At 47.2% G+C, this 12,718-nt stretch overlaps 1 protein-coding gene across 3 annotated transcripts in view; it reads right to left on the bottom strand.

Annotated features, from left to right (window-relative positions):
* MINK1 (misshapen like kinase 1) overlaps positions 1-12,718 on the bottom strand; it is a 631,604-nt gene that overhangs the window by 182,333 nt on the left and 436,553 nt on the right. For all 3 annotated transcript variants that reach the window (XM_078670621.1, XM_078670619.1, XM_078670620.1), the window contains exon 15: positions 5,084-5,263. In XM_078670621.1, coding sequence (XP_078526747.1) covers positions 5,084-5,263 — 180 coding nt within the window. The remainder of the gene's footprint in view (positions 1-5,083; positions 5,264-12,718) is intronic.

Genomic DNA, 12,718 nt, shown 5'->3' with positions numbered 1-12,718 from the left:
AGATGTGTAACGTTGCATGAGGCACTATTGCAATGCATGATGCCATCATCCCTAGCAGTTGCATGAAAGTCCTGACTGCTAAGTATTGATTGGTCGGAACTGTAGTAGCAGAGTTTGACTATTTCAAATTCTGGCTGCATTGGGAGAGGCGAGAGCTGTGCAGGTGTTTAGAGTCGCTCCCAGACAGGACTGCATTAGTGAAAGCTGAAGATGAGACTTCTGTGCATTGACCATGATACCCAATTGGTGGAGTAGGTTTAATGTAGTCTGAGTGTGTTGTACACACCTTTGTAGTGTGCTGGCTTTGATGAGCCAGTCGTCTAGGTATGTCTTCGGAGGTGTGCCGCCACTACTGCAAGACATTTTGTTAACACTCTGGGAGCAGTGGTTACTCCGAACGGGAGTACTTTGAACTGATAGTGTTTTCCTGCTTTCACAAATCTGAGATATTTGCGATGTGCTGGGTGAACCGGAATGTGAAAGTATGCGTCTTAAGTCTAGTGTGGACATAAAATCGCCTTGCTGTGGAAGTGAAAGCACTTGTGGAAGTGTTCTGACAGTATGTACAGATTTAACAAACTTAAATCCAATATGTACTTTTGGACCTTCCTCTATAAAATGTGTGGCAAAAGGATTCTCTGTTTGATGGAAACAGAAACGCTCCCATGGATTTCTCCTCGTACGTGTGTTTTTTTCATCTTTTTTAAGGACTCATCAACTTGAGGTCTAGAAAGATGTTGCTTGTCAAAGGGGGTATTTAAAGTAGACTGCTGGACTTTTGGTTTAAAACCTGAAATCTTAATCCAGGCACGTTGACGTAAGAGAATGCTAGTGTTAACATCTTTCGCTGCAGTGTCCGCAGCATCTAGAGGACATCTAATAGAAGAATTAGATATAAGTTTTCCTTCTTGGACTAGCCCTTGTGCCTTTTTCTTCTGATCTTCTGGGAGGTATTGAAGTAAGCTTTCCATCTCATCCCAGTGTGCCCGGTCGTACCTAGCCCGTAGGCCTTGCGTGTTGGAAATGAGCGAGTGGATAGTGGCTTGAGCAGCCACTCTTTTACCAGCGGCATCAATTAATTTAGACTCGTTATGCGGGGGAGGCGCATCCCCACAGGTCTGTGAGTTTGCTCTTATACGAGCGTTAGAAACTACCAGTGAGTTTAAAGGGAGCGGTCCTTTAATATAAACATGATGAGAGGTTGATGGTTTGTATTTCTTATCAACCCTGGGTGTTAACATACGGCCACGAACAGGGCCCTTAAAAGTCTCATCTGCATGTCTCATCACACCTTTCAACATAGGGAGACTCTGACTAGTTCTATGTGAAGACGCTGCTGTCTCCAATAAAAAGTTGGCATCCAAAGCCTCTTTGTGGAGTGTAACCCCATGATACGCTGCTGCCCTGGAAACAGCTCTAGATAAAGTCATTTTCATTTAGAGGTGATGGTTTTGCCTGATATAGATCTGGATCATTACCCATGGGTGGATCAATATTATAATCCTCCAATGGATCTGTTGGCAAGGGAATACAGTGTTCATCTCCTAAATCAGGCTGTGTATTAGGAGACCCCTGTGGAGTTATGTGCAGCGGATTTGAGACTGGCAGTTGTGGTAATGGTGAAGATGGTGGAGTTGGAGAGGATGGCAAAGTAAGATGGATAGGATTTGTAGCAATGTCCTTCTTCTTAAGAGCAATCTTATATCTAGGGTCCTCTAAACCGACTTTCCTTTTGGAAGGAGTTTTAGCTAAAATGGGTTCAATATCTGAATTAATGTATAGCTTTTTCTGTTTCAGGTCGAATCCGTCCTTCATGACATCTAACATCAGTTCCGGGGGATCTGGAAGATGTTCTTTTGATTTTGTCGTCGAAGGTCTCGTGCCGAACCGGACTTGTCCTTTTTATCCTTCGAAGCAAAGGTTTTAGCTCCGAACAGGACTTGTGTTTCGGAGCGGAATGTTTCAGACCCGAAGACTATCAGACTCGACTCAATCCCAAAGGCTTGACCATTTGTTTCAGAGCCAGGCCTGAGTGTGGGATGTTGGAAACATCGTCTCAGTGCCGACAAAGGGTCGAAGGCAGAGGTGGTGCTGAATCTTTATGTTTAGTGGGAGATAGTCTATGGGGTACTGGGGGTTTAGTACTCCCGACCACCTGTCCCGCTGGAATTTCTTCGGATTCAATTCGATCTCTAGGTCGGAATCCAATTCGGAGACCGAGAAGGCCTCCTCTTCTTCCGCAGCTGTCGCTTGTGTTCGGATTAATCTCCAAAGATATCCGGAGTATGTTGAGTGCTTTGGCGCTGCAATTCTCGTCGTCTAGCCTGACTATCTTGAAGAGTCTTTTCCGATCAGAACGACCGACAGGACTCGCAATCTTCTTCCTTGTGCTCCAGTGAGAGGCACAAGTTGCAGACTGGTGCAAAGGTACTTATAGTGGCACCGAGGACAGAAATGAAATGGAGTCCGCTCCATCGGCAGAAGGCTGGACGGACGCGGCTAGGCCCGAAGGTCACCCACGATGTTTCCGACCGAAGGAGAGAGACTTTCCCGGTCGAATGGATATTGGGAGAGAGTGAAACGCATAAGATAACAATACTGTTGAGGGTACAGAGGATTGTGCACTGAGGGGAACCCGAAGGACTGTTCGAACCGGAGCGCAGCAACACATGTTCGAACCAGATGGTGGTAATACAATAATCTAACAATGGAGTTGATGCCCATGCGCACTATCACGGAAAGAAAGAATCACCTTACCTCGTGACTGGGAAAAACTTCTTCGAAGAAAAACAACTTGCAAACATCGGGACCCAACACTAGATGGCAGGAGTATGTAAAGCATGTATATCTACAGCACACATGCCTCGAAGATACACTTATGATTTGTTCAACAAATGCAAGGTAGGGAAGTGTGATGAGTGAAATATTTGCATGGATCGGAGGTACTAGAATTCACAACTATGGTCAGTAATGTTATCAAGTGTGAAGAAAACACACAGAACAAGCGTTCACTTCTAGCTATACTTCTTTTTCAAGGCTAAACCTCTACTAAGTCCCGTTGAACTGGAGCTATCAAGGGAGGCGGGCGTAGTGCCTAAAGACCTCAAATCATGAGCATCGCTCTCAGTCTGTCCTGTTTTATAAACAGTGATTTCAAAAGGGATGCAATGGAATCTCAAGTTCCAGAACCCAAAATGCTGTTTACTGAGAAGCCAAGACTGAGAGAAGGTGTATAACAATATTGGTCCAGTGAGCAACTATGTATTGGGACATGAGGGTCTTGATTACTCTGCTTTAATGTTCACAAACTCATGTGGCAGAAAACGCAGCCGAAAGTAACTGTCAACCCAATGCATCCATCACAAGAACACAAACTGACGGAGTCTGAAGTGAAAGAGCGACAACACATACAGAAACCTGAAGATAGCACTGCAGCCAGAGCTCTACTTTGGGATAAGAGAGTGGCTTTTGTACAACTATAATCAGATGGTAGTGGTAACACAACTGCTGCTGCTATGCACAGGTAACAATGCTAAATGTGAACAATGCATAGCAATGACCATGTGCAACAGATGCGCAATGCATGGACTTCCCAGTGATGAGGCTCAACAAGCCAGCGGGTGAGATGCGCCAACAGAAAGAGGAAGGGGGTCTTTGAATGTGATGAAAGTCGAAGCTGCTCTTAAACATGCCTTTCAACATCACCATCACAGGAGCACCTGACTAGTGATTATCAACAAGACCCTTAGTTCATGTGCTGCTTCACGTGTAGACGTTTGGCCAAGGATACACATGTATTTGTAGATAATTCATTAGGGTAATTGTTACGTGATCCAATCAGTAAGATGCAGCATTAGACCATTCTGAACAGACTATGGGAAAACAAGTATTATTTAGATGGTCATGTGCTCGATGTCAAAGGCTGCGCTTGCTGATATACTGCGCGGATCAGCTTTAGAGCCACTTGTAGGGGAGGAATCAGAATACACTGCTTGGCGTCTACACTACGAGTGTCGCTGAGCGAGGTAGCCTATTATTGGTGAAGGAGGGTCTCATAAAATCCCCACTACTGGTGCTAACATCAACACTTATCATAAGCTCTATAATACGCTAAAGTTCATAAAGACTTATCGAAAAAGACATCACCATGAAGCAAGAAGGATTATTTACTAAAACAAAGACTCACGTCCGTGCTCAGAGAAGCGCTAGGAGCAAAGAAATAAGAATGAAAACCATGCATAAGAACAAAAAACAACAAGATGACAAGCCATGTCTGAGACAAAGAACTGTTCCACTCGAGCTAACCAGTCCAGCGTAGGACTCACTCAGACAAGTCTTTCAGTACAAACACTTCAATAGTCACCAAGCGCGAAGCATCCGCTACCCCAGCAAGGTCAGAATCAGTCCAAACACATCAAACGCCTGTGAGACAGTAAGGACCCCTCAAAACCATAGTGCACTGGAGCCACAGAATGTAAGTCATCCCCGTTAGACTCTCATGTAGAGCTGTGGACAGTGGTAATGCTTGCAATTGGAGGATATTAAGAGGCCGGTTCTGCTTACAACAAATAGAGTATCTGCATTAACATCAGAGCTAAATGTTGGGCCAATACTGAAAGGAGCATGGGAGTCTGAAGCTCAATACACATACATATTCAGGTCTACTTAAAAAATGTAAAGAAAAAATTCAAGAAAACTGTTCAGAGTTGAAGCCCTAATTATTCTGTGTGCTTTCCTCCACTGTGATCATTACCGTGGAGACGCTGCTCTGCACTCACTAGTGAGAGAGGTATCTTTCAGGTGTATGAGGCATCCACAAATGGTAAAGAAAATAACAAAAAATGAACATAAAAGAAGCGAAGCAGCAAGGGCACATGGAGATGACATGCAACGAGTCAGCACAGGACACTGGTGGGAGAAGGCACAGACACAGGCAGACAGACAGAGGGAAGAACCGTGCGGCCATTCACAGTGCCGTGGATCGCCAAGCTGTGGACCTGGCTCACACTTTCCTTAAAGAGAAGGCAGCTCCAGGTGGAGGCAAGAGAGTCCCGGAGCCACCGGGCACATGAAGCCTGCTTACCTTGTGCTGCCCTTCCTGAGGTTCCACAGGGCGCTGCATGGGGGGCGTCTGGGAGTCCGGGACTGAATTCAGAGAGATCGACTCCGCGCGGGACTGCAACGAAGGGTCCGACTTGTTGGAAGCCACCTTGTTTTTGGCAAGGGGCGAGTTTTGCTTATTCATCCTCGACCGTTCTTCTACCTATAGCAGTAACAATTAGTCCATTACATATACAAAACAATCTTTGTCTGCGCTCCTCAAGTCACTTTTATCTTCTGCCTCCAATTCGTAAACTGGACCAAGCCATAACCCTCTGGCTACATGACCACCGGCTCAAGAAATAGATTTGCGAAAGGTAGGGCAGCAAAGACAAGTTTCTTACCTGTAACACCTGCTCTATAACATTAGCATCACCTCCAGACCCAACAGGCCCACGGTTTATAGTCACAGAAAAGATCTATCCAGGGTCAGGCGTTCTCATAGAAGGGGCAGAGGAAAGGGGCATTATAGGCATCTGCTAAATAGCAGCAGGAGATGAGAAGCTTATAGAGTGAACCGTTTTATAATGCGCTCCAGGATCCTTCAGTTTGTTATCAGAACCATGAACTCACGCAAGTCTGGAAATATCTCATCCTGAAGAGCTTTTGTCCCCCTGGACACAGAGGAGGAACTGTGCTAATAATGAAATGAATATGCTACTTACCAGTATGCATCTGTTCTTGGCATGTAGGGCTGCTGACATTCATATCTGTGCATAGATCGCCGCCTAGTGTTGAGTCCGGATGATTGCACCTTGTTGTCCTGGAAGAGTCTTCGAAGTATCACGAGATAGGTGACTCCTCCCCTGGACTACAGTGCGCATCCTCTCCATGCTCAGATTGTTTTTCGCCATTGTGGCAGAGATGGAGATAGTAAAATAAGAGATGGCCATGCAAAAGATAATGCTGCAGCTGCAACAGGCACCGGGGGGAGGGTGGGCGATATGAATGTCAGCAGCCCTACATGCCAAGAACAGACGCATACTGGTAAGGAGCATATTCCGTTCGAGGCATGTGGGCTGCTGAATTCATATCTGTGCTTAGACTGTTTAGCAGTATCTCCTCTAGCGGTGGTTACCTGTGCCAGCTGCAGCAGTTTGAAAAAGAGTTTTGAGGACAGCCTGGCCTACAGCAGCTTGCTGTTTTGCTTGCACGTCTACACATAACTGTTTAGTGAAAGTGTGTATGGTAGTCCATGTGGCTGCTCTACATATGTCTTCAAGAGGAATATTTCCTAGGAAAGCCATGGATGCCCCCATTTTTCACGTAGAGTGTGCTGTTGGGGGTACAGTTAAAGTGCGTTTAGCCTTTTGATAACATATTTGAATGCATTTAACTATCCATCTGGCTATTCCTGACTTTGATATGGGATTCCCTTTATGTTGTGGTGAAAAAGCAACAAATAATTGCTTTGTTTTTCGAAATGATTTCGTTCTGTCCACATAATAAAGCAGAGCTCTCTTTACATCCAGTGTGTGTAGGGCTCTTTCAGCTACTGACTGTGGATTTTAGAAGAACACTGGCAGTTCTATTGATTGATTAATATGGAAAGTGGATATGACCTTTGGCATAAACTTAGGGTTAGTTCTAAGCACTACCCTGTTAGCATGTATTTGCATGAAGGGTTCTTGAATTGTTAGTGCTTGTAGCTCGCTAACTCGCCTGAGTGAGGTAATGGCAATCAAGAATGCCACCTTCCATGTTAGAAATTGCAATTCGCATGAGTGTAGAGGTTCGAAAGGAGGTCCCATAAGTCTGGAAAGTACTATATTTAGGTTCCAGACTGGGGAAGGTGGGTGCCTTGGAGGAATCACCCTTTTAAGACCCTCCATAAAAGCCTTGATTGCTGGTACTCTAAACCGTGAAAGGTGTTGCCTGTTTTGAAGGTATGGTGCTATAGCAGCGAGGTGTAGTCTTATTGAAGAGTATGCTAGGTTGCATCTTTGAAGATGCAGTAGGTAACGAATATGCTACTTACCAGTATGCATCTGTTCTTGGCATGTAGGGCTGCTGACATTCATATCTATTGCATTAGATCGCCGCCTAGTGTTGGGTCCGGATGATTGCACATTGTTGTCCTGGAGAAGTCTTCGAAGTATCACGGGATAGGTGGCTCCTCCCCTGGACTACAGTGCGCATGGGCATCCTCTCCATCCTCAGATTGTTTTTTGCCATTGTGGCAGAGATGGAGTGTAATACAGTGAGTGATGTCCATGCTAAATAGAAATTCTGAATGCTACAGCTGCAACAGGCGCCGGGGAGGAGGGTGGGCGATATGAATGTCAGCAGCCCTACATGCCAAGAACAGATGCATACTGGTAAGTAGCATATTCGGTTCGAGGCATGTGGGCTGCTGAATTCATATCTATTGCATAGAATACATAGCAGTCCCTCCATTAGCGGCGGCCGCCTGTGCCAGCTGCAGCAGTCTGAAAAAGGGTTTGAACAGCCTGTCCTACAGCTGCCTGCTGTCTAGAGTGTACATCTACGCAGTAGTGTTTCGTAAATGTATGAATAAAGGACCATGTGGCTGCTCTACATATCTCCTCTAGTGGAATGTTCCCTAGGAAAGCCATGGATGCTCCTAACTTGCGTGTGGAGTGTGCACGTGGAGGAACCGTTAAAGTGCGTTTAGCTTTTTCGTAGCAAATTTGTATACACTTAACGATCCATCTGGCTATTCCTGATTTTGAAATGGGATTGCCTTTATGCTGTGGAGCGAAGGCGACGAACAGTTGTATCGTTTTTCTGAAATCTTTAGTTCTGTCTATATAATACATGAGGGCCCTTTTCACATCTAATGTGTGTAGGCATCTTTCTGCAACATTTTCTGGATTTGGGTAGAAAACCGGCAGTTCTATGGTTTGGTTCATGTGGAACTGCGAAATCACCTTAGGCATAAAAGTGGGGTTTGTACGTAAAACAACTCTGTTTGAGTGAACCTGTATGAATGGCTCTTGAATGGTTAGCGCCTGGAGTTTACTAACTCTTCTGAATGAGGTAATGGCTACTAGGAAAGCCACTTTCCAGGTTAAAAATTGAATCTCACATGAATGTAGAGGTTCAAAGGGTGGCCCCATGAGTCTTGTGAGAACCAGGTTGAGGTTCCAGACTGGTGAAGGTGGAAGTCTTGGAGGGATTACTCTCTTGAGTCCCTCAAGAAAGGCTTTAATTGCAGGTACCCTGAATAGGGATAGGTGCTGCCTGTTTTGCAGGTAGGCCGCTACTGCGGATAGATGTATGCGGATGGAACTGTAAGCCAGATTACGTCTGCATAAATGCAACAGATAACAAATAATGTTCTGAATAGATGCATCTAGTGGGTTAATGTTATTATTGTTGCAGTATATGACAAACCTTTTCCATTTCGCCGCATAACATGCTCTAGTCGTGGGTCTTCTTGCCTCCTTTATGATATTCATGCAGTCTGGAGGCAAGTTGAGGTATCCAAATTCTAGGACCCCAGGAGCCAGATCGCCAGGTTGAGCTGTTGCGGATCTGGGTGCTGAATTTCGCCATGGCTCTGCGTCAAAAGTCTGGGTGTTTGGTGCAGCCTTTGATGAGGCACCACGGAAAGTTCCACGAGCATGGTGTACCATGGTTGGCGTGCCCACGTTGGAGCAACCAGGATGAGTATCATCGAGTGTTGCCTCAGTTTGCGTGCCACTAGCGGAATCAATGGCGCTGGGGGAAAAGCGTACGCAAACTTGCCTGACCAGTTCATCCATATCGCATTGCCCTGCGACTGCGGATGTGGGAACCTGGCGGCGAAGCTTCGGCATTTTGCGTTTTCCCTTGTGGCGAATAGGTCTATCTCTGGATGACCCCACTGATGGAAGTACGGGCGGAGTACTGATGGATGTATCTCCCACTCGTGCATTTGGTGGCTGTGCCTGCTGAGCAGGTCCGCCATTTGGTTGTCCTTGCCTGGGAGGTGTTCCGCCATGAGGAACATGTTCCTCTGAATGGCCCACTTCCACATGCTCTGAGCCAGGTGAGACAACTGTGGAGAGTGTGTTCCTCCCTGCTTCTGTATGTAGTACACGGCAGTCATGTTGTCCGTTCGGATCAACACGACTTTGTTGCACAGATGTACTTTGAAGGCTTTTAGTGCCATGAAGATTGCCATCAGCTCTAGAAGGTTGATGTGCATCTTTTTCTGCTGTGTCGTCCATAGTCCCTGCACTGTGTAATGAAGTACATGAGCTCCCCATCCCTGGAGAGATGCGTCCGTTGTCAGTATTACCTGTGGTACAGGCTCTTGGAACGGTCGGCCCGTGCAAAGGTTTTGTGGATTCCACCAATGCAGAGAGTTGTATGCCCGACCGCTCACCAACACTAGGTCTTTTAACTGCCCTTGAGCCTGGTTCCACTGACGTGCCAAGCACTCCTGAAGCGATTGCATATGTAGTCTCGCATGCGGGACTATGAAGATGCTGGAGGCCATCATGCCTATCAACTGCATGAACACTTTTGCCTGAAGCGAGTGTTGAGGTCTGAATTTTTGTATCAGCAATTGCATGCTGTGTATCCGCACTGAATTTGGCTGAGCTTTGGCTGCCAGAGTGTCTATTGTTGCGCCCAGGTACTGCCGTACGCGGGCGGGTTGAAGACGTGACTTGGGGTAATTCAGTGAGAATCCCAGATCGTGAAGGAGGTGAATGGTGTGGGACACGTGGCTGGCACACAGCTGGGCCGACTTTGCCTGAATAAGCCAGTCGTCCAGATAAGGGTAGACATGTATGTGCTGTCTCCTTAGGTGTGCCGCCACTGTCGCCAGACACTTGGTGAATACTCTGGGTGCCGTCGTCACTCCGAAGGGGAGGACTTTGAACTGGTAGTGTTGATCCTGAATGGTGAACCTGAGATACTTTCTGTGGGAAGGGTGCATGGGAATGTGGAAGTATGCATCTTTGAGATCCAGTGTTGCGAGGAAATCTCCCTGGCTTAAAAGCGGTAGAACTTGCTGTAAGGTGAGCATGTGAAAGTGCTCTGACAGAATGTATTGGTTCAGAGGCCGTAGGTCGAGTATGGGCCTGAGAGACCCGTCCTTTTTTGGAATCAAGAAGTACAGAGAGTACACCCCTGATCCTCGCTCCGCTAGAGGCACGAGCTCTATGGCTCCTTTTTGCAGCATACTGACGACCTCTTGCTGCAATAAGTGTAAGTGCTCTGCGGACATAGGACGGTGTCTTGGTGGAATGTCAGGTGGAGTGGCTGTAAGCTCTACACAATACCCGTACTGTACAATATCTCGTACCCACCGGTCTGTGGTGATGGATTTCCATACAGACAGGAACTGTTGTAGTCTACCCCCGACAGGTGTCAGATGGTCGGGGGGCAGCGACAAGGCGTCACTGTTTGGTATTGGCAGAGGATCTGGAGTTGTTGTTTCCTCTTCCTCTGCCCTTGATGTTATTTCCTCTATATCCACCCCTGGGATTTTTATTGTAGGTGGATTGTGTACCTCCCTTGTTATACTGCGTTTGTTGGGTGTTTTGGCCCCTTGAGGGTCCTCTGTTATTGAAGCGACGAAAAGAACCACCCCGAAACTGCTGCGACTGCAGAGCTCCCATGGATTTAGCAGTTTCCGTGTCCTTTTTAATTTTTTCTAGGGTGGCATCAACTTCAGGGCCAAACAAGAAGTCAGTGTTAACTGGCTGATTAAGAATGGTGGTCTGTATTTCTGGTTTGAAACCAGATATCCTCAACCAAGAATGTCGCCTTAGCATGACGCTAGTGTTTATAGCCCTAGCTGCAGTGTCAGCTGTGTCTAGTGCACACTTGATGGAAGCGTTGGAGATCAGCTTCCCCTCCTGAACCAACAGCTCTGCTCCTTCCTTGAATTGTTCTGGGAGGTGCTGTAATAATGTCTCCAGAGTATCGTAGTGTGACCTATCATATTTGGCCAGAAGCGCCTGAGTATTAGCAATACGCCAGATGTTTGCAGCCTGTGCTGCCACTCTTTTGCCAGATGTTTCCAGTATCTTTGACTCTTTATCAGGCGGAGGCGCATCTCCTGTTGTCTGCGAGTTTGCCCTCTTTCTTGCATTTGCAACCACCATAGAGTCCAAAGGCAATTGACCTTTAATATAGGTAGGATCCACGGGCGCCGGCCTATACTTCTTTTCTATCCTCGGGTTAACTACCCTTGCTCTAGTATTTTCCTTGAAAATGTCCTTGGCGTGTTTAAGAACGCCCATGAGCATTGGTAGTGTCTTTACACTTCTTTCGGAAGTTGAGAACGTGTCCACAAGGAAGTCCACTTCCACAGTATCACTATGAAGATCAACGTCATGATTTAACGCAGCTCTTTCAATCAGAGCGTTGAAGGCTGTAGTGTCTTCAGTTGGTGATGTTTTGACATTGTAGACCGTAGTGTCAGGGTCATGTTGCGGGTTGCCTGGGTCAGCAGGGTCTGCCCATGGGTGGTTCTGATCATCACGACCAGTGTCCATCACATCGTCATCAGCATCATTATTATCGTCACATGCCCCTGCATCTGAGTATGTAGGGGAAAAGGATTGAGGCTCCTGCTCATATGTTTGCAAGTGTTCGACCATCACTGGTGACGCAGGTGATCCCCTCTTTTTCTTAAGAGGAATCCTGAAAGACTCCATGGGTTTTTCTGGGACTATTTTCCTTTTGTAGATAGTCAGTCTCCCCATTTCCGAGTCGATGAACTTCCTCAGTTCTTGTTCCCCTGACTCGTTTGCAGGCCTGTGGGTCAATGCAGGTCTTTTTATGGGGTCAATGCTCTGTTTTGGCTCGAACATCTTCGGCTTCACTGGCGGTGGTAAACCGTATTTTATTGGCGTCGACGTAGCGAGCGCGGTGACCAACTTGGTAGTTGTGACTTTCTTCGGTCCCGCCGACAAAGCCTTGTCTCTGATTTTTCGAATCGACTCCCCGACGTGTAGGGCCATGTCTTGGGCCTTATGCTCCGCATGCGCCGCGTCTGCATCTGACCTTGAACCAACGTTCGTCTCCGGTCCCGTCATTGATCGAGGATTGGAGCTCTGTCTCGATTCGAGCTGCGTAGCGGCTCCCTTCGGCGCCGACGCTTCGACTGGAAGATCTTCGCCGTGGCCTTTGGCGCCCCGCTACTAGAGTCGAGGGCCTTCTGGAAGCTCCCCGCATCGAAGTCCCTCATTTGTTTCGTCGGCCCGAGGGTTTTGAGGCCTTGGCGCCGACTAGAGCCAGTTGCACTTTCGGTTTCGACTGTGCTGGCTTCGGTTTCGTTTTGCTGAGATCAACCAAAGTTGGTTTCGAAACCAATGGCTCAATGACAATGTTCGAAGCCGGGCCTTGTTGCGGGGCTGATGAACTCGAAGGTAGATCTTGGGTAAGGCCTTGTGGCGATCCCTCGACCTGAGCCGTATTGATATAATGTCCATCGGCCCCCGTATCGACGGTTAGGCCTAGCTCCTCTGAGCTATCTTCCTCGGCCCCAAGGGCCTGAACATCGACGTCTCCTACCTCGTCGACGACTTCATAATTCGCCTCGTCTTCCAGATACTCCTCTCCATCGGCCTCATAGTCGGATCCATGCACGGATCCCTGCTCCGATGATTCATCTCGGTCCGGTATCTCGACGACTTCTTCGTCTCCGGTCCCG

The sequence above is a fragment of the Lissotriton helveticus genome, chromosome 12 (genome assembly GCF_964261635.1).
Source record: "Lissotriton helveticus chromosome 12, aLisHel1.1, whole genome shotgun sequence".
Classification (NCBI taxonomy): Eukaryota; Metazoa; Chordata; class Amphibia; order Caudata; family Salamandridae; genus Lissotriton; species Lissotriton helveticus.
Note: the sequence above shows the minus strand (reverse complement) of the source record. Positions and strands in the feature narration are given on the sequence as shown.